Source organism: Strix aluco, chromosome 5, assembly GCF_031877795.1.
Source record: "Strix aluco isolate bStrAlu1 chromosome 5, bStrAlu1.hap1, whole genome shotgun sequence".
NCBI classification, from domain to species: domain Eukaryota; kingdom Metazoa; phylum Chordata; class Aves; order Strigiformes; family Strigidae; genus Strix; species Strix aluco.
In genome coordinates this window covers 71,789,408-71,814,683 of record NC_133935.1, presented here as the reverse complement: position 1 = coordinate 71,814,683, position 25,276 = coordinate 71,789,408, and the positions used below count along the sequence as shown (strand labels likewise).

At 41.8% G+C, this 25,276-nt stretch overlaps 1 protein-coding gene across 2 annotated transcripts in view; it reads left to right on the top strand.

Moving 5' to 3' along the window:
* Positions 1–25,276, top strand: part of GRAMD4 (GRAM domain containing 4) — an 83,729-nt gene that overhangs the window by 7,656 nt on the left and 50,797 nt on the right. For both annotated transcript variants that reach the window (XM_074827718.1, XM_074827717.1), the window contains exon 2: positions 20,022–20,232. In XM_074827718.1, the coding sequence (XP_074683819.1) occupies positions 20,071–20,232 (162 nt within the window). In that variant the 5' untranslated portion in view covers positions 20,022–20,070. The remainder of the gene's footprint in view (positions 1–20,021; positions 20,233–25,276) is intronic.

Sequence of the window (25,276 nt, the reverse complement as noted above, 5' to 3'; positions counted from 1 at the left end):
AGCAGTGTCACAGCCATAAGGATGGGGAAATGTGAAGAAGCCTCTAGAGAAGGATCTCTTAAAACATAGTTTGAGGGCCGTGCATAGTCCATGATGCTGTGTTATGAGCCTGACAAGGGTATCTTTTTTTCCATCTTGCTTTTGGTAGAGCCAGGTGATGTCTGTAGCTGTACAGGTTCAGCGTCCCTCCTAGTTATGTTAGGACTGACATGGGCATCTAAACCCTATGTAATTTACTCCAGATCTGAGTCTAGGGAGTTGTACAGTTGTGTGCTTTGGTCACAAGCTGCTTCCCCAGACCCTCCTGTAGTAGTGGGACCACTACCAGTAGTAGGTTTTGTTCCAGGGGCAATATGCTGCCAGAAACTGGGTGATTTTATGCTTTCTGGGTTGGGCAAAGAGAGTGGCATGCTCAGTTTGAGCCTTGGAGATCAGACCAGCAGAGAAGAAACCAGTCTGAAAATATCCATGATCCCATTCTGGGCACGAAGGGAACAGTAGCCAGGGCTCTGAGAATTTTGTAAAATGAGCAAATATTGCAACAGGAAAAAAATAGCATGTTCAGTACCCAAAGATTAAATGCTGTGTACCTTTGGTGTGATGTTCCTTGCACTTACATGGCCCTCGATGAACACGACTTCGGCTACCTGATGCAAAATCAAGCTGCAAGATGATCTGTAGTCCAGGTCCTATCTCACTTTTGGGTTTGGGGCTTTCTTCATCTTTCCTCTTGCTCATCTTCCCCCTTGTAAGACAGAGAGTAGTGCTGAGGGAGTTGCCTGCACGTACCATCCTTGAAGATCCTGGCTGCTTCCTCCTGGTGCGTGTAGCAGAGAGGTTTGACTCCCAGCAGTTGCCATCCTTTATGTGCGGGGAAGAAGTAGCTGTGAAGCATGGGACCTGAGAGCAGCAAAACATCCAAAGCATCCTCGTGTGACTAATATTAGGGTGACTTTGAACTGTAATCATCAGTTAATAGTAAAAAACAGCTCTGTGGATTACTAGATCTTGCATCAGTTTGCAAGGATCACATCATTGGAAGGAGTAGGAAGAAGTGGAGTCTGTATAACTATGTTCTTTATGTAGTCTGATTTTTCAAAGTATTAAACTGCTTCTAGGCATTATCCCAGTTTGATTAACTTTATAATTCTTTGCACTTCTGCAGTGTTTTTATCCAAGACCTTCACATTCCTTTTAAAGGCTAATCTACAAAGCAATCCAAAAGAGACTGACGAGTGTCTGAGATCACCTTTTGTATGAAAATGTAGTGTGACTTGGTTTTGTGTAAAACCCTGCACAGTCTCAGCAGCTTTATGGGATCCCCTGGGATCATGCAATGAGGAGTGACCTTCCCAACAAGCCATGGAGCATCTGGCTGGACACACTGATCCTTTAAGAGAACTGCCAGCTGCTGCAGGGTGCTGTGCTCCCAAGATTTTCTTCAGCTGTAAGAGCTTCCTGGAAACTTGCAGTAATTAAAACTGATGTCAAGAGTTTGCAAAACACTGCAGAAATGAGGACTGTGGTGTCTTCCAGATTATCTGTTACTATGTGTATTATATGTTTTGTCTCAGAGAAACAATCTGATGAAGCTTTTGATGCTTATAAAAGGGTCTGGGCCTATTTTGAAGGATTTTGTCTTCCCTCCCCAACAGACTTGCTTATGGGACTGATGAATGATGACACATTCAACAGCTCTTAACTTTCAGTTCTGGGAATAACCAGCCAAAGTACGATAGTTCTCACTTCCCCAGAAAACTGTATTAGGAAACGTTTTTACAGCAAATACACTTTCTCTAAAGTTACTTCTGCTTCTTTCCTGTTTCTTCCAGTAGCAACCTTTCCCCAGTTTGAGGGCTCTGCCAACAACCATTTCCTCTAACGCTAGACCATTTATCCCTCTACAACAACACATTGAAAACAAGTGAGGCACAAATACCATTTCTTGGAATATTTTACAGGAGGAATGTGGAGCTAACTTTGCTTAGCAGTTTGAATTTGCCTGGTGAGGCTGGCTGGCCCTCCATAGCCCTCTGTTAGAGCAGGAACAGCATATGCATTTGAGTGAGAAACACTGACCAGCTTTTTCAGTCCAGTTTTCCTGGTGGAATGCAAGCCTAGCTGTGTGCAGTGTCCTTCCTGGATTTCACTTGGATGCATACAGCTATCCTAGCTGGAGACTATTGGATCTATTCAAAACTAATTTTCTGTTTTCTTGTTAATATTTTGAAATTGTATAAATAATTTTTTCTTTAGAGATAAGCTTTAAGTATTAAGCTGTTGTCTGTGACTCATTAGTCTACTGTTGGTGACAATTTATTGTCTTTGTTAAATCATGGAAAATCTTTCCATGCAGTTTGTATTCCTTATTGTCTGAAGCAAACTACATCTGTTTATTTTACCCTGAAGGTGGCTTTCTTCTCAGCTGGCTAAAAGTTCATCATAATATCTGAGAGCTAATATGAAAGTACAGCAGACCTCACTCATTGCACAAAAAGTTTCATGTGCGTATTTAACTGCTGAACAGTTGTATTAGATGAGTTTTGGAAACACTATGTGGACCAACACAAAAAAGAGTGTTTGATTTAAAGGTGGTGATTTGCTTTTTTTACTTTATCTTCCCTTTTCAAAAGCTTCAGCTGAACCAAGTGTTGATAGTTACATAGACTGGCGCCAGAGCTTTTTTTTAATTCAGCGATTTAATTGCTGTAGAGTTAATACTACATACTTGTAAAAGTAAGAAAAGTAGGTAAAGACAGATATACTTACTGGAAATGCTAAGAAGGGGTTGGACCTTGAAGATAACTGATCATAGATTGCTCATTATCTGAAATGGGAGGTGAGAAACCATGTTTAGGAAGCAGATGCATTGCTGGTGTTTCTGAACTGTGGAGGAAATGCCAGACGCCAACTCTTGAAGTAGATTAGTTACAGGCATGCAGATTTTATTTCTTACAAGTTGATAATAATTTGAAATAATTTATTTTTCTTTTAAAATGAAGATTAACCAGTAGATTCAACGCTTAAAGTAAAACTTTTTTGCAAAATGTAGTCATACTAGCAATGTGAGTATTGTCACTGGGTTGTGGGGGAGAGCAAAGCACTCTTCCTGGCAAGGTGGAAAGGAAAGCTTGCCTGGAATCCAGTCAGCTAAAGAAAACACCTTTATTTAAACATATGCAATTGCGTGAGGTTCAGTAGTCCTGTCATTCTTGAAGGGAGACAGCTTCTTCGTCCCCCAAGTGCTCTTGTACACACCCTCGTGTGGGTGGTCTGACCTCTTATGTAGTCTTGTTGACTTATATACCATATATATATATAAATCCAAGCACTTTTTTCCATACATGTGCAAAGCTCGTAGTCAAAGGTCTTGGGGCTGATTATACACAAATCGGACCCAGCTTTCCAATCTTACTGTTTGTCATGATTCCTGGGCACCCAGAAACCTTTCCACTTACTGGACAACAGTCTTCTAGTTGAGAAAAACTTGCTTTCATGTCTTCTGGGTTGTGTGGCTCGTTCTTCTAAGGAGAGGTTGTAGCAGAGTGTGTTTTTTAGTCTGTTTGTTGCAATACAGCTGTTGGAGGCCTGACGCCTCTGGTATGCTGTGGGCATCAAAGTTGAGTGCAGCAGTGGTCAGTCCTTGATTAAAACTGCTGTTGAGTTTCTGAAGATTTTGTACTATCCAATAAATAGAAGAGTTTGGCAGGGGTATTGCTAGGATATGTATTCACCCTAAAGACAGCCGGTACCTGCTCTCATCTTTCATGACTTAGGTCTTGCTTAGAACAGACTCCCATTTACAGCCATCAAAGTCCCTGCTCAAGTTTAGTCAGCCTGCCTAGATCCTGCAGCTGTATGAAGGCCCCCAGATGCTTACCACAAAGAAAGCCAAAGATGTCATCTTTCTTTTTCTTATTGTTGTCTTTTTTTTTTTTCCCTTCAGCAAGTTTGGTCCTCTGTAGTTTGTTTTTGGGTATAGATAGGAGCCTTTTGGAATCCCTAAAATATTCAAGAATAATGTGGTATAATGATTTTTTTTTAACACCAATGGCAATTATATAAGCAAATCAGAGGTTAGTGGGAGTTCAGTGTTAGGTGGTGGTTTGATCATGTCCTGCAGTCTTCAGCATGCTTCTGTCATTAATGCAAAAAGTCTTGGAATTCCAAGTTTCCAGGACTTTGAGAGACTGTATCTGTTAAAACATTTGGCTGATATCCCCAAACCAGAATTTGAGCCTGATTGGGAAGCTTTTAGGATCCTTCTTGAAAAGTGAAATCCATAGTTTAGTTTTTAAAATTCCAAGATTTAAATATGTGAATATTAATGAAACAATTGGGAATAAGTTAGAGCTGGAAGAAATCCTGGTTAAAAGAGTGATAGAGTGTCAAAACTGTCACTCTCTGCCTTCATTTCTACTCCTTCCCACAGATTTTTTTTAGGAAGTTTTCAGGAGGTCTTTTGGAGGTCTGTGGGCAGTCTCTGGGCTTCAGCTGGTGACATGGCCTCTCAGTTTTGCCGTGAGGCACCACTGGCTTATTTCTGTCTTTGACTTGGAAAAACAAATGATTTCTTAGGTGTTTGGATGAAGAAAGGTGGGTTCTTTACAGAAATCTCCTTTGTGAACTTAGGGCGCTTTGAAGTGGGCACAGCTGAAGTGGTTTTATGGTGGCTTGTGGGGCAGGTGGGTGTGTGCAAGGAATAATGCTCCCTGCCCCTTCCTTCCTCACCCCAACCATAACTGCTCAGACTATACTGTGTGTATATGGCTCTTTTTCTTAAAGTGTTTGACCTTTGGATCTTTATCATTGCTAACTGAAGTGTCATCATGGCATAAATAAACCTGTCAGCTCAAGTAGTGTAATTCTGGCCCTCATCCCAGTCTTAGAGGCAGCCATAAATGCCATCCTGTAGCTGGCTTTTAAGTTGCTTGGTCTGATTGAAATGATGACTGAAATCTTACTTCTTCTTCCTTGGTTTCTTCACTTTGTTACCAAACAATCCATCCTGCTATCTTTGTGTTAATTTAAATCTATTTCAAGTGTGAAGGCTTAGTGTTGTGCCAGGTTGCTATTTACTGTCATTGGGTTTGTAACATCTTAGCAGCCTGACAGGCTTTGGTGTATTTGTGACATTTGGAGACGAGAAAATACTTTGTTTTGAAATAGAGCATCCAAAAAGTATGGTAGAGTACTTGTACAGGCTTGGTTAATAAACTGAAGAGCTGATAAATTAAGTGCAAACACCATTGGATTCATTAGGTTACCCCATGCTTGGGATCAAAAAAACAAACTGGCAGAGATTTTTTTCTGCCTCTTCCTTGTGTCCAGTACATCTCATGTTGAAACATGGTAGAAACCTGACTAATATGGCTCTATCAAGAGAGGAACTGTCTTCTTTTGGGAGAAATGCCACTTAGCATGTAACTCTACTTCAGTGATGCTGCGAACAGCAGGCTCCCCCTCGGTAGAGGAGGGGAGCTGGGTATGTTGATGTGCCTAGGTTTATTTAAAGACATGCTCTAAGACATCTTGCTCCAGTTGTTTCAGGAAGCTTCAAAAATGTAGTTTTTAACTCCTGTGTATAATTTTTTTTGTCATCTGCAGTTATGAGGCAATGGGATATAACAAACACCATTAAAATGTTCATTTCCTACAAATATGGCCAAGTTAGTAAGAACTGGGCTAGTTTATGGTAATAGCCTCAGCTCTCTGGTTTACTTGTCAGGAGGAGGCTTTGTACCTTCCTTACAGACTTATGTAATGCATCATTTCTGTATTTTCTTGAAATTATGGAATTTTTTGTTTAGTTTTCCTCAATGCTATGCATGCTTTAAGGAAGCCTCAAAATTGCTCATACAACATGGCTGCGTATCTCCATCTTTCCTCCCCATTCCTCCTTCAGTTGTGCATGCAGCCATGTATGCCAAGCTGTATGTGTGTGTCTGAAGATGAGTGGCTTACGATTGCAGGCTGGAGTTAATTTGCAGCAGTGTTGAGTGTCATGAGTGATGTACAGAGGTTATTGGGAAAGAGCATGGAGGAGATGCCCAGACTACATGTGCTTCTTGGAAGAATCAGGTTTAATAGCAAAGACTTCCACTTACTTTTGTTGTCCAAAGCATGTTAAAATCATCCTGTGAAACGAGAGATCTGCAGTTATGTCAGAATACCCAAGCAGTTTGCTAAACAAAAGAGTTAACTTGCTGGATTGTGATTATATTCCTTATGGCCCCTCTAGTTTCCCATAGGGTTGGATACTCTGCTGCCTGGTGTGGCTATATGAGCTTGGTGGGTTTTTTTTGTTTTGTTTTTTTAATTCAAGATTACTACTGTAAGCATGGCAACAAAGAGCAGATATTCTGCCTACTGAGGGAATGATGCAGTTTGAAATGTGAGGGAATAGAGGTTTGCTCCTGTAAGGGACATTACCTTGAACAGCAGGGCAACAACCTAGGTTAACATCATTAAGCCTGACATTTCACTATGCTGAGAGAAGTAATTTATTAGCCAAATTATTTAAACAAGCAATTGCAGTTTAGAAATCAAAACTGTCTTTCAGGTAGTGTTTCAGTTCTGTTTATAGCAAATGTGCCGACATGGCAGACAGACTTATGCAAAGGCCTGCTGCGCTGTGAAGACATGGAGGAGGGGTCTGTGATACCTAGAGGACAAATTTGGTGCTTTCCTGTGTCACACAACTTCCTCTGCTATTTCCAAACTCTGCTACGTGGAGAAAAATATCCCTCTCGTCTTTTGACAAGCTGTGTGGGTGAGATGAAGGAGGCTCTTTTGCAGAGTGCTGCTTTCCAGCAGAGCTGCTGTTCACATTTCTGTCGGTCTGGTGGGAGCTTGACCTTGAGTTTTTTACCCTGTGATAAGATTTCAAGGAATAGTTTACATGGCTTTTACAAGCAGCTGTGTAGTACAGACAGTGCCAGAAATGAAGCTGATGGCTGAAGCCAGATTTACTGTATGAAACTTGTTCTTTCTCTGTTACTACTTCATTTAATTCCTCCTTTGTGTGTCATGCAGCATAGCAGTCTTTCACACAGTGTCCCTTTACGTATTATTTATGCAAGTTTTTACATAGTACTTCATGCCCCATCATTTAAAAGTTGACATGATGAGGAATTACAACACTACAAAGTTGCATAATCCACACAGAGTGGTGGTGTGTTTTTTTTTTTTTTTTTTTTTTTTCCCCCCTGCCCTATCTTGTAGAATCGCAGAATCGTAGAATACTTTGTGTTGGAAGGGACCTTAAAGATCACCTAGTTCCAACCCCCCTGCCATGGGCAGGGACACCTTCCACTAGAGCAGGTTGCTCAAAGCCCCGTCCAACCTGGCCTTGAACACTTCCAGGGAGGGGGCAGCCACAAATTCTCTGGGCAACCCGTTCCAGTGTCTCACCACCCTCACAGTGAAGAATTTCTTCCTTATATCTAACCTAAATCTACCCTTTCAGTTTAGAAACTTTACCCCTGGTCCTATCACTACACTCCCTGATAAAGAGTCCCTCCCCATCTTTCCTGTAGCCCCCTTTAATACTGGAAGGCCACTATAAGGTCTCCCTGGAGCCTTCTCTTCTCCGGGCTGAACAACCCCAACTCTCTCAGCCTGTCCTCATAGGGGGGAGGTACTCCAGCCCCCTGATCATCCTCGTGGCCCTCCTCTGGACTCACTTGAGCAAGTCCATGTCCTTCTTATGCTGGGGGCTGCAGAGCTGGATTCAGTACTCCAGGTGGGGTCTCATGAGAGCAGAGTAGAGAGGGAGAATCGCCTCCCTTGATGTGTTGGTCACACTTCTTTTGATGCAACGCATAATGTGGTTGGCTTTCTGGGCTGTGAACGCACATTGCTGGGTCATGTTGAGCTTCTCATCAACCAACGTCCCAAAGTCCTCTGCAGAGCTGCTCCCAATCCACTCATCGCCTAGCCTGTATTTGTGCTTGGGATTGCCCTAACCTATATGCAGGACCTTGCACTCGTCCTTGCTGAACTTCATGAGGTTTGCACGGGCCCACCTCTCCAGCCTGTCCAGGTCCCTCTGGGTGGCACATCCCTTCTCTCTAGTGTGTTGACCATACCAGACACCTTGGTGTCATTGGCAGACTTGCTGAGGGTGCACTCAATCCCACCGTCCATGTTGTTGACAAAGGTGTTAAACAGCGCCGGTCCCAATACTGACCCCTGAGGAATGTCTCTTGTCACTGGTCTCCACTTGGACATCGAGCTGTTGATCACAACTCTTTGAGTGTGACCATCCAGCCAATTCCTTATCCACTGAGTGGTCCATCCATCAAATCCATGTCTCTCCAATTTAGAGACAAGGATGTCGTGCAGGACAGTGTCAAATGCTTTGCACAAGTCCAGGTAGATGGCATCAGTTGCTTTTCCCTTATCCACTGATGCTGTAACCCTGTTGTAGAAGGCCACCAAATTCATCAGGCATGATTTGCCTTTAGTGAAGCCATGTTCCATGTGCTCTAGCACAGTTTCCAGGAGGATCCACTTCATGATCTTGCTGCGCACAGAGGTGAGAGTGACTGGCCTGTAGTTCCCTGGGTCTTCCTTTTTTCCCTTTTTAAAAATGGGGGTTATGTTTCCCCTTTTCCAGTCAACGGGCACTTCACTGGGCTGCCATGACTTCTCAAATATAATGGGTGGTGGCTTAGCCACTTCATCCACCAGTTCCCTCAGGACTCGCGGATGCACTCATCTGGTGCTATGGACTTGTATACCTTTAGGTTCCTTCTGTGCCCATAGCACCAACTTCAGGAGCATTTTTAGGTTTTCGTTGGGAGAAAGGGAGAAGGAGCATAATGAGCAGCAGCATTGCTTCTTGTGTGGAAATGGGTGGGATTTGGGGATTATACATTTTCTTTGTAAGCTCAAGGCCAGTATATAGGAAGGAAATGAAAGGTTCTTAATTAACAGTGATGATTGTAATTGGCATGTGCTAGCTGTATCTTTGTAGTTCTTCATGTACCAGCAATTTTGAACTTATTTATCCATGAAGGGAAAAGTTAAAAAACTTCAATTCGTTAAAATTATTTTTATGACTCTATGGCAGTTGGAGAGCTGCTAGTGTTTGGTAAAATACTTAATTCCTTCCCTTGGCTGTGTCCGTCATTGATTTCTGTAGTCAGCACATCTGAAATGTGGTTTTGGTGTGTTTTGCAACATAGGTATTTCAGCGGCTTAATGAATTCTCAGGTCAGCAGCAGAATAGTTAAAGCTTGCAGAAGCAAGTTGCTAAGTGTTGTACGCAAAAATCACTGCACCCTGGGAATCTTCTGCTGAAAACTTGCATCTAAATGGTTTCACGATAACTTGTTACTCACTTATAAAGATGTTAATGTTGGCTTCTGCTGAATTGTCTCCCTAAATTGAGGGAAGCCCCTCAAAATAGGCCATTTTGCTGTATGTGCTCTGGCTCTTAACCTTGTTCTCAGTGAGGTGCCCTGATAGCTGAATGATCTGGGGAGTATGAATGTGGCCCTGTGGTTGCTTTGTGAACAGAAAGGTAGGGGAGTGCATTTTGTCATTGCATATGTAACACAGCAGTTGTAGGTCTGTGGTCTTTTGCCTGATAGTTTTAGTAATTCCTTCTGTATGGCCTTGCTGTAAGTGCAACTGTAATGCATTAGGTAGCTTGGCACTGCGGTGCATGTGAAGTGTTGCTCAAATGTTCAAGTTGCCTGTGCGTGCTGCTGCAGGTGTTTGTTGGTAAAGGGCTGGGGCAGGATTCTCTTTAGCAATGGAGTGCATGCTCTCAGCTGTGCTCAGTGGAGGTACCTGCACTGCATGGAGGTCAGCAGAGATTAGTCAGGCTACAGACGTTAGCTGAGCTGTGTCCTGCTTCAAATGTGTACTTCTTAGTTATCTTTTTTAAATGAATAGCAAGTTGAAATCTTTGTTTATCAAAAAAAAAATGATTATGTAGTCATTCTTTAAAACTAGATGGTGTTATATACCTATGTTCTGTTTCTGAAGGTTGCTGGGTGAGCTATGAGCAGTCACCCTGAGCAGGTGAAGTACTTGACTGCTGCTGAGAGTCCTCTCAAAGAAATACCTGCTAGTTCTAAGCCATTCTGCATAGACCTTGGAAGGCTGTTCTTTCTCTAAGTCTGGATTATGGTTCATTTCCACACTTATTCTATTTTTAGCAGTATCCCCATTCTCTATTTATCTGTGTTTGTCATCCAAAGATGATGAACATGCAGTTGTGATTATGAAAAATGCAGTCAGTGTCAAACAAGTATAACTGCATTGGTCTCAGTAACTGGCACTTCTTTTACTTGAAGGGGTAGAATTAAAATTCTCCTTCAAGCCTGGCATGGCTCAAACTTTCTAAACAGTTAGTGATCATCTACCATAATAAACTTATCAGTCCGAATAAGATGTTCCATGCTAGTATGTGTACTTCTGACTTTAAATATTTATTTTAAAGCAGATTGTAAATGGCCAACTTTATTCTAAGTGCTATGTCAAGCTAGGCTTCTTACACTTACATCTGAACAGTGGAAGAGGAGATATATGCAGTGATAGCCTAATCTTACCCTGTGTTAGTTGTGTCCCCTCCTTCCCCCATCCGTGACCCCCACGTCTCTTCGACTTTATGGGCAGAAGTTGTAGTGCTTGCTTACAGCAGTACTTCCCCTGGGCCCCAGCTTCTTGTTTGAAGCCCAGCCAGACCTGAGCTGCCTGAGCCTTCTTGTATGCGGACGCTCTTGCTGAGCTGGTGATGTTCATCTTCCTGTTTTTGCCATCAGCTCCTCTGACTAGTAGACAAAATTCAGAGTGAGGAAGCAGAAAAAAGCCTTTTGTCAATGCTGAGCTGTGACAAGCTCTTCCCCCATCCTTCAGAGGAGGGACTGAAGTTCTGGCGTGGGACTGATTTCTGAAATGTGCCTCATGGCAGCTTCATAAACACTGTTTTTAGGGTGAGGCTTTGCAGTCGTTCAACCTGATTTAAGTGCAGGTGGCTGCTGTAAAAGAATGCTTTCTCCCTCTGCCCACGACCAGAAACATTTTCTGTGTGGGAGGCATGACAGCTCTAATAGCTTGTGCAACCATGAGTGAGGCTGCATAGCTGTCTGCTTTGATTAGACTGACCTTGCCAGAAAGCAAACCCAAAAATTAGTTGTATCAGCAATGACCTGATAAACTGCATGAGTGGTCAAGTGACATAAAGGCCATGGCAGAAATGAATGGAGTTGCTCCCTTTGCTGTCAGGGTGTGATCAAGTGGGCCTCAGGCTTGGCTGGGATTGGGATGGATATGCAGGAGAGGGGACAGGGGTGGCGAGGGAGGACCCAGGGGGTGACTGGCAAGGCAGGGCCTCACCTGGAGAGTGATAGGCTTTTACTACTATCACAACATGCTGCTCCTTTCACAGGATATCTGCCAGGCAGAGTAGCTGAGCAACTGCTTGCTGACCATGGCTTGAACTGGTGGCTCCTCTAGCCCATGAGTGCTGTTTGAGCTCCTCTCTGCAGGCAAAGTCATTTTCGTGCAGGATTTTTGGTACTGCTCTTCTGATGGTATAGTAAACATTTCACTTGTTTTTCCCCACACAGGTGTCTTGAGGAAAAAATGAGCTCTATCTTCCTGTTTTGGGAGTTAAAATTTCCAGTTTACCAATTTACACAGGAATTAATTTAACAAAGCTTGCTAATTTTAGGTTTCATGATGAAAGAGAGACAGAGGTATGTAGGTTCTCAAGGTGTTTGCAGAAGGGGTGTGGTTTTGGAGATGTGATGTTTCCAGTGCAATGTTAAGTGGGGATTAAGTACAAAGTACAATTCCCAGAGCTACTCAGCTGAAATAGGCACTGACCTAGGTCTCTTTCTTGACACGCTGGTGTGTGACCTGTATAGGTACATGTGTGTGGCTTGGTTTTGTGGTTTTTTTTTTTTTTTTTTGTGAGCTTCTCCACCCACTATTTTCCAGTGATGGTCAAGCCAAGGCCCCCCAGTTTCAGCTGGCTTGGGCACTGTCCCTAGCAGTGGGAGCAGCAGCTCCCCCTTCTCCATCCTTCTGTGAAGGGTCACTGGAGGTGCCCTCTCCTTGGGCTTGCTGAAGGGCCTGTTACCACGTGGTGGAGGGATGAAGGCTGATGCCTTGCACAGATCTGAAATTTTGCAGCTTGTCTTGGGAATCTCTGCCTTAAAATTCTTTAGAAGAGAGTCCTATAGCCCCGTGCCGCCATGGTCTGTGTCTCCCCGTTTCCTCCAACCCCTCCTGTCTGCAGCAGTCAAGCTGAAGGTTTTGAAGACAAGTCACTTCTATTGTACAACCCTGATTTGTCTCTCAGGCAGCTTCATGTTGTGAGCTGAATGACATGTTAGTCTCTTTCTGGGGAAAAAATAGATTTTAACATAATGCATATTCATGAAGGTGCATTATGGTTGCTGTGACAACCTCACCACTGGCAGTCAGGATTGGTATGCTGAACTTCTGTCTCCAGTCCCCGTGTTGTACCATAGCGCATGTTACACAGCTTTCGACATTTTTTTCCTCCCCTCCTCCCTCCAGACAGTGGACAACTTAAATTGTTTCAGAGTTGATGCTTAATTAATAGCTGCATCTAATTAAGCCTGTAGCACTAAAGCACATCTTCCTCCTCGTTTCTGACCCATGTTAATTGAGTGTTGCTTCTGCCAGCACTCCGTAGCACAGAGATGATTCTGGTGGGATTTTCTTTGTTCATCTCCTTTTAAACTCAAGGGAAAAATAAACCTGAATTACTAAGCATAGTATTTCTCCACACCATAGGTAGCCTAACTGATCACTTCATCTCTGATGCAAAAAACCCCAACAAAGTCTATCCCCCTAGTCTTATCCCTATCTAGTCTAGTCTATCCCTAGAGTTTTAAGGACTCCTGACCCTGAAGGGGTTGGGAGCTTTTTAGTAGGTGTTACTCAAAACCAGAAAGCAGTTTGCTCTGTATATGCATTACATCATATTGTGACCCTGGGGCCAAGAGTAACATAATTGGAGGAAGGGTTTACCAGGCTGTGATGCTAAGGCAGTGACTAATTTCAGGATGAACCTGTGAGGGGTTGAGCATGGGGAGAGCTCAACTCTGAAGGTCAAGTCCTGCGTGTTTGCTGATGTCAGAAATTGAGGGCACTTGCGCAGCGCTTGTAACTTTTGAAGAGTGTTTGTAAGCTGCTTTTGGCCATTCCAGCTGGATTTTTGGCTCAACGTATTGCCGTTTCTTGTTTTCCAGTGAGAAATTACGGCCATTCTCTACAGAGAATTTAACGTATTGCTTAGTCCTGGGTGATACAAGTCTCACATGGGGCACTGTTCATGAAAGGGCTGCATTGAGTGAGGTTTGTGCCCCTTCTGTGTTCTTAAGAGTCTTGTTGAGTTGAGCTTAATGTAAAGTTTTCTCGAAAGGTGCCAACTTCATCTATACAAAACCACTCCCTGTTGCTCAAGAAGAGATGTTGTCAATAAGGTTTAGCTTTCTTCACAGATGTGAGCCTGCTGCAGAGCAATTTGGGAGAAGTGTGTGCAGAGGGAGAAGAAAAGCTGAGCATACAAGGAGCTCTCAAGTGCAATCAGTTGATCTTTCTCTGGTTAGTTTCTTAAATATTAATAAGTACAAAATGTTCAGACAGTGACTTGAGATTCTGTCCATTAAAATGAGAAATTGGGGGAAAAATCATGTAGCAGGAGGGAACTTTTTGCACAGAACAGTATATAGAGCTGGACTGTGAATCTGTTGCAGGCTTAGAAGTACTCACTGAGGTTTGCAGTTTTAGTTAGACATGTCCAGAAAAAAACACACCAAGCTTTGTTTTCAATATCAGTTGGAATGTGGATGGCCGCAGTGTATCTTGTGTTCCTGTGCTCCTGTCAACTCTTTTAGGATAATACACAGGAGCATTTCAGTGAAGAAGTAATGAATACCTAATGTAATCCTGATACTTTCCGCTCCCTCAATTTCACGTCCCTCCATCACGATAAGACCGAAACATCCTGGTATTGACGCTGTGTCTGATTTGCTCATCCGCACACAGCCTGGCTTTTCTTGGATACAAGAGCTCTTACCTTGGACTTCTACAGAAAGACAATTTGAGATTGAAAGGAGAATGTGAAGGAGATGGAATGTAAAGATGAGAACTAGGGGTATGCTTCGTTTGCTTCAATGTCATCTTCAGCTTTCTGAAACGCCATTTTTCTAGCAAAAGGAACACAGGTGCTTTGAAGGTTACTTTGCTGTGTCAGTCTTGTATGGCCTTTTCCACCTGAGATCAAGTTCATCCATGATGTTTTAGTGGGTTTTTTGTTGTTTTTTTTTTTCTCCCAGGCTCCAGATGAACACTTGCTGAGGTGATGCTGTTTGACTTTGTGTATCAGGTTTGTGTTTTGTTAACAGCTAGGGAAAACTGAATCGCCATGTTGCAAAGCAGAGTCCTTTCTCCGACAAAGGGCACATGAAAATTTAGCGTTCAGTCTCTGACCAGTCTACCAGGCCATGTACTCTGATTCAGCGTGTTCTTGTGTAAAAACTAAATGCAACAACAGAAGACCAAAACCTATAAGCCACTTGTAGGAGACTCTGGGGCAAGTTATGGCGGATTTTGGACAGCAGCAGTGCACTGGGTGCTGCCTTTCCGCAAGTTCCCTCCTCCCTTCTGCATCACAACCTCTTCCACATTTGTGCAAGAGCAGAGCATGGGAGGAGCAGTGGCACAAAGGGGGATGTCCATAGGAGTGAGCCCTCTAACCAAGTCCTGCCAGACTGTATCAAGCAGTCTGGCTTTTGTTTCCCAGCAGCTGGTTGTCTCCTTGCTGAAGCCTCTCTGTAAATGTAGGCAGGAAAAGCTGTGCTAGGTCTCCTTATGGTTTTTATGTGGAAGTTTGGGAAAACATCATTTTTCTTTACTTAGCATAAGTTTGGAATGTCTGCATATATTGTTTTGGGGTTTTGGGTCTTGATACATTAGTTTAAACGACGTCTGATGGTTATGAAAACCATCAATTAACCCCTAAATATTAGGTCCAAAGAAAGTCATGTCATCTCTGGCCCTCTGTAAAAGGAGTAAACCCTCAGCCTTGAAGGATTTGCTTTAGCAACTAGATGTTAATTGCAATTTAAAAAAGCATCTCAAGATTATTTTAGTTCATTTTTTTAAGTGTGGAAAATACAGACCTTTTTCACTAATCAAGCCCTGTATACATAAACTGTTGCCTAGTTTTTTACTAGATGATTTTGGACTTGAGGATAATTTTTACAGGCTGCTGTTTAATTTTGCTGGTTTGACCTCTGCTACTGCAACAAGAGAAATAAAAGCTACTTTCTTAAAAACCTGGGTGCCTGAATAGCCATGTTTGTAAGCATGTTAATGTAAGATATCTGTACTATATTGTGACAGAGGACCTGCTGGTATTACTAGATCTGGTTGAGGTGCAACAAAGTTGGACCTGCATCAGTCCTGCAGAGTCAGCCTTACTGTGCTCTGCAGAACTTTCTGTTACAGCATTGAATGTGGGAAAGATCTCCTGTTGCTTACATTAATGGTAGGGTGCTTATATGCAGAAATAAACGTGATAGGGGAGGATGGACTTGATTTTATTTTGTTCAAGTTAATATTTTGCAAGCATGATACCAGTCTTATTTCTTATAGGTTGTTTGTTGTATGATAGTGAGAAAAATTATCACATGTATGACGAAGTGAGAGTGTTTATGATGCAGGGACTTAAAATATTTGTGTTTTTGTTATAATTTCATAATACTTGTTTATGGTTAGTTTGAAAGCAGGAGATGTGGGTCTGCATTTGCACTCTGAGCTCTGCATGTGCAAAACTGCATGTTGGTTTTGATGTTGCTGGTATTGGGAGTTACTAGAAACAGCCTGAAACCTATAGCTCAGCCAGCTGAGTCCAGGATGTGGATGAGTAGTTGGGAGAGGGGATGAGTAACTATGATGGTGACACAAGTGTTTTGATATTTAGTTACTATATTTTACAATAAATCTAATTCCAGATCTGATTCTGGTTTTACAATTTACAAAAGCTTCCTCAAGCTTATCTAAATTTGACCCAAGTCACCTGCAATACAAAATCTCCCAGAAGCTTTTTTCCTAGTGAGCCTGAAACTGCTGAAATGTCACCATATTTATTGATCTTTATCTAAAAAAAAAGTTGCTAGTTGCAAGAAACAGACTGCTGACATAAAAAGCCTGTCTTAGATCGTGCATTTGGCTGGAGGCCAGATAATGAGTTTCTATAGGAGCTTGTTGGCAAGCTTAGGTTTTTGCTTAGGTTAATCTAATGTAACTGTAAGTCATCTGGGAGCCTGGTACACTCAACAGTTTTTAGCCAAAATTATCTTATTTTTAAATTATAACTGAGCAGATATTTTTATATAACAGCTTCTTGTACTTAAAGCACTTAAAAATGCCTGGGAACACAATTCTCTACTATTTCCTCTTTTAATGGTCAACCTACTGAATAATACTTTAAAAATACTGACACTGATGACATCTCATTTTGCTAGCCTCAGTGTTGCAGAATTTAAGATGACTGTTCAGTGGAGTGACCTGTTAGTGCTTTAAAGAAAGGTTTTCATTTTTAAAAGACCCGGTGTTAACACACTTAAGGGTAGGCACATAAGTTTTACTAGTAAAAAATACTGTAAATGTGTTCATGGGTACATCTGTTGGCCAGGTTGTTCTGAGACCTAGGGCTGGAATGCATGAACCATGCTAGGAGGAGGCTGGAGTTTAGGACTTCCTCTTCCCAAATGGCGAACAACCCCAGCAGTTACACCCTGGGCCCTTTCACTGGCCTTGTCTTTCATTCTTCATTGCCTGAAGGCAAAGCTTGAAGAGGAGAGTTGAAGATTGCTCTGTCTCAAGATTTTTTTGTTGCCTCTCACTTCTTTTGTGTGATAAGTGAATGTGAATCCACTCTAAGGGGAAAACTGAATTCAGATCTTGCAATGTCCATTGAAGTGTTGTATATGCTAGGCTATAAAAAGAGGTCCAGAACCAGCCCTGGGTTTTGGGGAGGGGTGGATAAATGTAGCTTTAACAGGAGAATGCTGGGGACTCCTGATTCTGCTCAGGACAGCAATGCTTATCTGCAGCCTTGACTTAACTGCTCCACTTGTAAGATGGATGGAGAAGGCTTGGGATGCCTGCTTGTCTTCTGTTGGTACGGGCTGATGACTCCTGACCTGAAAAGGGGTAGCACTCTACCATCCTTATTATTTCTTCACATAGCTGTATCACGTAGCAGTGACAGCATGGGTGACAAACAAATGGGGTTTGGTTTTGTACTGGGTCTAGCTGAGGCGGAATTGGTTTTCCCCTATAGCAGCCTTCATGGTGCTGTGTTTTATGTTGGGAGCTGGCAGGGTGTTGATAGCACACTGGTGTTGTGGCTACTGCTGAGTAGTGCTTACACAGCACCAAGGCTCTTTCCGACATTTCCCCCCCCTCAGTGGGACAGGGTGGGCAAGATCTTGGGAGGGGACACAACCAGGACAGCTGACCCGAACTGACCAAAGGGATATTCCATACCATTTGATGTCTGCTTGAGTATAAAACTGGGAAAAAGGAGGAGGGGGGGAGTCACCCTTGGTCCTCCGAGGCAACCACTACCTGTATTGGAGCCCTGCTTCCTGAGAAGGCCCGACATCGCCTGTTCATGGGAAGTAGAGAATAAATCTGTTTTGCTTCCGCGCACGGACCTTGCTTTGCTTTGCTTTGCTTTCCTTACATTAAAACTGCTTTTGTTTTACCCACAAGGGTTGTTTTTTTCCTATCTTATTTTCTTTCCCCCTTTTTGCCCTGTTGAGAAAAGGGCGGGGGGGGAGTGATAGAGTGACTTGGTGGATACCTGGCATTTAGCCAAGGTCAAACCACCACAGGTTTACAACTGCTTTGCTGTAGCTCTGACTTGGCATGTAAAACATGGCATGTAAAACTGGTTGAACATAGATGGAGATCTTTTTGATGGGAGGGAGCTTGATACAATTGCGCCTGTGCTTATCAGAAGTTTAAACTTCTCTGATAGCATTTGTTCTCTAGTCGCTACTAATAGTAGGGCCTAGAGATATTTCTGGATGTGAGAGCTGACAAGTTTCTTCATCAAATAGTCAATGAATAGCAAGAAGTGTTTCTATTTTAAACTTAGCTTTGACAAGTAATAGAACTTCAAAGAAAAGCTGTTCATAGAAAATAACCTTGGTGTGAGTTACCGCAAGTGAGTATCTTTAAGTGAAAGTTTAAACACAGGGCTGCAACTTTAAGCATCTCTGATAAAGGAGGTGTTTTGTGGGTTGTTTTCCCAGCTGCGCTATAGGGGATTTGTATTCATTTCAAATTTCTGTGTTTAAGTGGAGGATGCTAATAAACCTTGGCAGATTTTGAAGGGAACGATCTGGTTTGAACTTGGGGTGAATAGTCCCTGCCAAAGTGTTAGGGAAAGTGGAGAATTTGCTGGGAAAGATGAGGGGAGCTCTGTTGAAGAGAAGCTTGTGTTAGGAAGTGAGAATTGCCTCAAGTGCAAAGGCCATGGGAGCCAGTAGCTAAAGGCTCTCTTTCTTGCTCTTTATTTATACTCTGGAAGTGACACGTGTCTAGATCTGCTTTTGCTGCTTCTTCTCACACCAGCGCCTGGGATGATGTGCCATGAAGTTAAGTGTGGTTTTTTTAATGAAGAGGAGGGCAGTGTTGACCATAGGGAAAAAAGGATAGTAACAGGAACAAGTGTCTTAAATTTTTACCACTGCAAAAGTCAATTTGGGAGAGCACTGCAGCACCCTCCAAATGAAATGCTCTGAGCTGAGGAACAGAGTTTGTAGGAGAGAAAATTGTGGCTGTTTTTTTATAAACTGCCAGAGTGGTAGCTTGCTGGAGTGGTAGGATCAAGGAACTAACTTTTTTTTTTTTTTTTAATAAAAAAGATGGAGCTGGGGACCTTTAGTACAGAGTGTGATCCATGTAGAACATTGAATCTGAATGATTTGGCAGGTCTGGTTTAAATCAGAAATTATACAGTGCAGTGTCTTGTAAACTCATTGTAATGGTATCTTTCCATACATTAATTAAGCTTTCTTTTGTTGTATTTTAAAAAGCAAAATGCTTTTCTCAAGGTGATTTATGATTTAGAATTTAAGTATTGCTCATGTCAAATATTGCCTCTGGAAGTGAAATGTTCTGGGCATTTCTCATTCCTCCAGATGCCATGGCACCTGCACGTTCTGCAAAAATACTGGCTGTGGTGTTACTCTTACAGTAAAGTTTTGGTCATGCTAGTTTAAAAAAAAAAAAAAAGTGGAAGCATCACAAATAAAGTGATTCTCCTTTTCATCTCAAAGAGTGATAGAAATCTAGCAAAGGGTATACAAGATTGTCAGTAGTGGTAATTTTAAGGATTTTGGCAGTGCATTTGAATGTGGTTTACGTTCGATTTAAACAATCTCTAGTTTTTGGTGGGATCTTCTGCATGGATATGTCCAGTAGCTTTCTTCAATAAATCCTTGGTACTTTCTGTTACCTTAGCCTGAAGCAGTAGGGAGATATGATAGCCTCCTTACTCTTTTGCTCCAGTTTTTCTGGGAATTTAAAGATTGGTTGTGAATCTTAGTGGAATTTCATGTCTTTGATTAGAAGCATCTGCAACTTGAAGAATGTGGACTTCTCAGCTAAACTTTTTTCGTTTCCAGTAATCTGTTAGGAACTGACTTCCTAATCTTTCTTTGGAGTGTAGGTTGTTAGCTTGCACCCATTCTGACTTGCTTTAAAAATAGCTGTGAGAAGGAGGCCATAATAGTGTGGGAAGATGGTAAATCATCAACTACTGAAAAACAAACCGTGCATCTGTTACACTGTGGAAAAAAATGTCTGTTAAAAAGCTAAGTTGCAGCATGGCTTTCGTCCAGTGGCAAGAAGGCCCTTTAAAGATGGTTAGAAATAGCGATTAGAATGTGTGCATTTAGGTTTATTGCAAGCTTTCTAAAGTGTTCTTCATGTTTTGTTTCTTGCAGAGACTCCAACCGTCATGTTAAGGTAAAGCAGAAAAGTGCAGTGCTGAACATGCTAAAGAAGTTGGACAAAATAAGGTTCAGAGGTCACAAGAGAGATGAGTTCCTTGATTTAGCAGAGTCTCCAAATGCTTCAGACACTGAATGTGGAGATGAAATCCCGGTGAAAATACCTCGAACATCAACTCGAGACAATGAAGAGCTGAGAGACCCTGTAAGTACTTTGTTAAAATATCTTCATATTACGTTATATAGTTGTCAGGCAGAAAAAATAACAGAAATTAATAATTCTTTGTCCCTATATTTTAGATTTAACACTTGAAGATTTGTGGACTAGGAAGTAAGCTTCCAGTAAATCTTTCCACAAAATGGAAGCCTCAATTAATTTATTAGTATTAGGGTTCCCTGTCCCTAGTATTTGATTTTAGATCTGTGGATTGACAGGTTTGTTGGATGTGCTTCTAAATGTTGTCTGTTTTTTACTTGTTTTGTTGAATTACTAATGAACGCATCTGAAGGAATGACTTCTTTTCAGTCTGAGGAGCTCAGATCTGCTCAAATGGCACTGGCCAGGACTGTAGGGATAAGACTTCTGGTGGCTTCATTAGAGTTAGAGGGTCACACCACCTTGTTCTTCACTGCAGTGTTGTATCCAGTGCTTCCATGCTATAGAGCTGGTTTAAGCCTGTTTAGGAGATGAGCAAGACTCTTCAGGTGCTAAAACTTTTTGGTGCTTGTAAGCAGAAACATCCAAACAGATCTACCTTTTTAAAAGACACTGTTTCAGGACAAGTTAAATACTGGTTAAAAAAAAAATAAATCCTGCTCTAACTGTTTAAAAAATGGGTCCTTGAGCTTGGAGTGCTACAATCTAAATTAAGATTTGTCCATTTAACTGTATTCTGCAATGTGACTTGGAAGTCATAATTTCTACCACCTCATATAGAAACTCACCATGCAGTTTTTATCCCCAAAATGTGGTCAGGCTCTTGTCTGAAAGCTCTTTTCTAAAAGCACAGGGCTTGCTCACCACAAGTATTAAACTAAAAGACTTCAAACTGTATATGCTTAAGCATCTCCTTTGGGGTTGTCAGTTTGTATCCTGTTTCGTAGCTATGAGGTTTTTTTAATTTAAGTGGGCTTGTATAGTATCACATACAATCCTGCTTATATGGAGCTCTTTTGCCAGAATTCTTGTCCTATGATCATGGAACAAACAAGTGTTAATGACAGAGCATTTTTTGGTCACAAAAAGTCTATTGTATGCAAATCCTCAAGCTCCTCAGGCAAGGAAGTCTGCTGAATGCTTTTCCTTTGCTCTTATTCTACTGAAGACATGTGTCATTTGTTAAGATGCGCATATTGTGTATACTGGGACTAATCTGTGCTGCTGCCCTTCCAGCATGGTATTTTCTGAGTTTTTTGTAGGTAAATACTGGCTTATTTTCATTAAACTTAGATACCCGTTCTGTCTAATCAGAAGGATCTGAATGGCGGGGCTAGAGGCTAAGAAAGATCTGTCTTAAACCCTAGATACTATTTTCTGTAGTTCTTTAGGAGGATAGTAGCTTCAGGATGGTATGGCTGAGGGAACAGTGAGGTAAACCTACAGTTTTGACTAGTTATAAAGCCTTACAGCTACACATCTGTAGTGATGGTCTCTGTTTTCTGTTGAGCTCTGTGTGCTGAGAAGGTAATGTGAAGAGAAACACTTTGCTTTTTGGCTGATTACATAGTGTTAAGTAGGCTGTCGTGATCTAAGTCCTTGGAGTACAGTTGAGTATAGTTCTTTAAAAACAGGGATAATGGGAGAGGGGAAAGCAGCAACAGCATCAGACTTCTTGTTTTGCCCTGCTCCTGATGTTTGGGAGCTCCAAACCCAGTGTGATGCTGCAACAGCAGGAACTGCTGCTAAGACCAACAGCTGTGTTACAGATACGAGCAAAATAAGCAACCTTGTATGAGGAAAGAGGTCTGACGTACAAAGGATAAATTTCAGATGGGAAGTCTGGGGGATTAGGATTTGACCCTCACAGACATCTGCCCACTAAGTGCTGCTGCCTATCCATAAAATGAAGGGAGAAAAAATAATCCCCTGTGCCACAGAGGTGCTGGGAGTAAAGAAAGGAATGTTGTATATTTAAGTCAATATTAAAATAGTGGCTGAGATTGTGTGAAAAGGACGATTCTGAATTATGTCTCTGTTTCTTACTGAGATCATGTGGTTGAATTGTGCCTGAATTGTTTTTAATTCAGTGATTAAAACTCAAATTGCTTATACATGATGGTTTTCTTTTATAAGCTCTATAAGCAACTTAGTATTATATTTATATTATACTGATTATGAGAAGACCAAGACTTGTTGGTTTCTTCCTATTTAATACCTTTGGGAAACTGCTGAAAGCATACAAAAGTCAATGCAAGTCTTGTGCATAAATTGAAGTTAGACTGCATGTCTTTTCAGATAGATGTGAGCTGTAGTGTGCTTCCACTTCTGTTGCTTCACTGTTCCTATTAAAATCTGAGTACAGAACTCATGGGCTTGAGAGAGCAAGATTAATGGTTTGGGACTGAGCATAGGCGTGCAAAATCTGAGTCCTGGTCCCCTTATCTGCATCTTCAGTCATAGATGTCTCTGACTCCCTTGTCAGCAGTTCCCTTGACAAAAGCTCCGTCACTACCCCTCTCTTCTACTTTTTTTTTCAGTCTGGTGTAGTAATCATTACGGAGCCATTAAAGAAAGATCTCTGTCTATTAGAACAGTACAGCACAGTCATATGAATGAAAGGCCCTTCTGTGCTGTGCCTCAGGGGTACATAGTGTACTTAGAAATGTGCACATTAGGTGCCTCTTCTTTTTGTATGTGTCTGAACTTGACAAGCTTATGCAAAATCTTGCCACAAATGGAGGTTTTAGAGTAAAAAGCCTTGTCATAAAAGCTTGTGATTGCAGAGCCCTGACCATCTGCAAAGAAGAGCATCCTCTGTTGCACACCTCTAACAAGTGAAGAGAACGTTCAGTCCTAGGCCACGGATACAGCAGTGGGACTTAGTCCCAACACTTCACATGTCTTACTGAAGTAGCATGTGCAAAATTTACACCCCATGGAAGGACAGAAAGAATGGCCAAATGAGGTCATCTTATGTTCTTTATCTTAAAACTATGAGCTTTATCTATTTAGTTCAATAATAAACATCCTAACCTGTGTTTGGGTAAAGAACACAGCTAGGTCCTAGTAGGAGGACCCTGGGATTGAAAAGATTTGTTCTTTTCCTTTGAATTCTTCTCAGTGGTTTCTGAGACTTTTTGTTCAATAGATGTCTTAATTTGAACTAGTTTGGTCTCAACTTATACAAACTAGCTGTTTGCTTGTGTGGGTGCTTTTCCCCCCTCTCATTTAAGTGCCCTGACTGCCAAGGTATGTCTTGGATAGCAGGTACTTTCTTAGGTCTCTGAGGGTACTTGGACATTGTGATCAGATCATTGCTGAGACAGCTGTGATGGTTAACAAATTAACTTTTTGCTAAGTGTCTCTTTCAGTTCCTGAATGGTTTCCCAGATTTCTTCCTTCCCTCTTCACCATAGGTGGTTGGTTGTTTTTTTTTTTAACACAAGGACATTCAGCACTGTATGTAGCACTGTTATTTCTACATTGCTTTATAAAAACAATACAATCATGAAATAGGTAGAGGGGGGTAACCTGGTCCATTCCTACTTCCTAGTAGTGAATGTATTAGCATTTGTCTTGTGACATTGGCAATTCGGGTAGTGTTACTTGCTTGGTAATTTAAGTCCCTTTACACGGTGCCATCATGGTTTCCTATTCTGTAGATGCAGCATGGGTTCCTTCCTGCTAGATGACAATTCTGCACCTAAAAAAGCTTTAAAACGCTCCAGTGACTTGATTTGCTAAGACGCAAATGTTCAGGGAGGGGGACTGTGCACTGAAAATCATAGCCTGCCTTTGTATTTGCCAGTTGTGGCTTCATTTGTCTCATTTTAACTTATGTCTCCTTGTTTTGTGCTATAGATGAATTTATGTACTCTTAATGTGACAAATGTCCCGTTTTTATAAAAGGGGAGAAAACTTTCAGTTCTATGTACAGGTATATAAATGAACTTGGAGCAGAAGAGGATCATGTCCTCTTTGGCAGAGAGGAGTAAAGAACAAATTTGTGTTTTTCAACCACCCTTGGAGGTTTTGCACTAAGCTGGTGGTGAGAATTACAAGTTGAAGCACTGTCATACCTGGTGTATTGTACAAAAGCAATCTAATCTACTTATGCAAGTTCACTGCCAGTGCGCTAGGATTAAATCTGAGTTATTGTGGTACAGAAAACATTAATTTAATTGCTGTTCCAGTACAGTTTGGCTTTTCCTGAAACATGCCAATTAAAACCTTAAACGCTTCTGTACTAGTCACCTCATTTACAATGATTGGAAGGTATAAAGCATTATGCTTGGAAGGTATAAAACATGATGCAAACATTGCAATCAAGATATTAAAGTCTCTAAACCTGTCTAGCACTAGACTTTTTCAAATTTATGTAAAATGTAGCTGTGTTTTAGTAGCTTGCCAATACGGGTATGCTTCCAAGAATGGGTACTAAGGATTAAACTATTCATGCAGATGCTTTCGTTCTTGAGCGGTGTTGTTGGGTTTTCCCTTTTCTCACAGCAGGTAGATGCAGCAGCCAGGGGGAACCCTTTTGTAATTTGAAGTAAGAAAATGCACATGAACTGTCAGCAGAGAAACTCGTGAGGCTATGACCTCTCTGGACAAGCTCTGTAGTTTGTTGTATTAGTGAAAGCTTCCCCTGTGTCCCCGTCGTCCCCCCCCCCCGCCCTTTGCTGCTCAAATTAATGCAGGTTAAAATTCTGTATTTTAAACTACTGCTTCCCGGTGTTGTATCCTGGCCACTGCTGGACGCTGAGGAGTGACTCGGGTGGATGGTTATGTCCCTGGGCTTGACATGCTGTGTCCTCGCTGATCCCCATCATCTGTGTTTGAGAACTGCTCCTCTTTAAGTTAATTACAAGCTTGGAAATGAGACCAGCATTTTTTTTAGATATTCCTAGAGAAGAATCACCCTCGTACAATGCTGTGAAATAAAAAGGAGAGTGTTGGCCAGTTACGTTTCTGTGTGATGCTGAAAATGTGCTGTGCTGCAGATGGAAAGGACAGATCCATATCTGCTCGGTTAAGAAGTGACTGAGACCTTTTTTGTGGCCGTACAGTGACAGTGGCATTGGTGCTC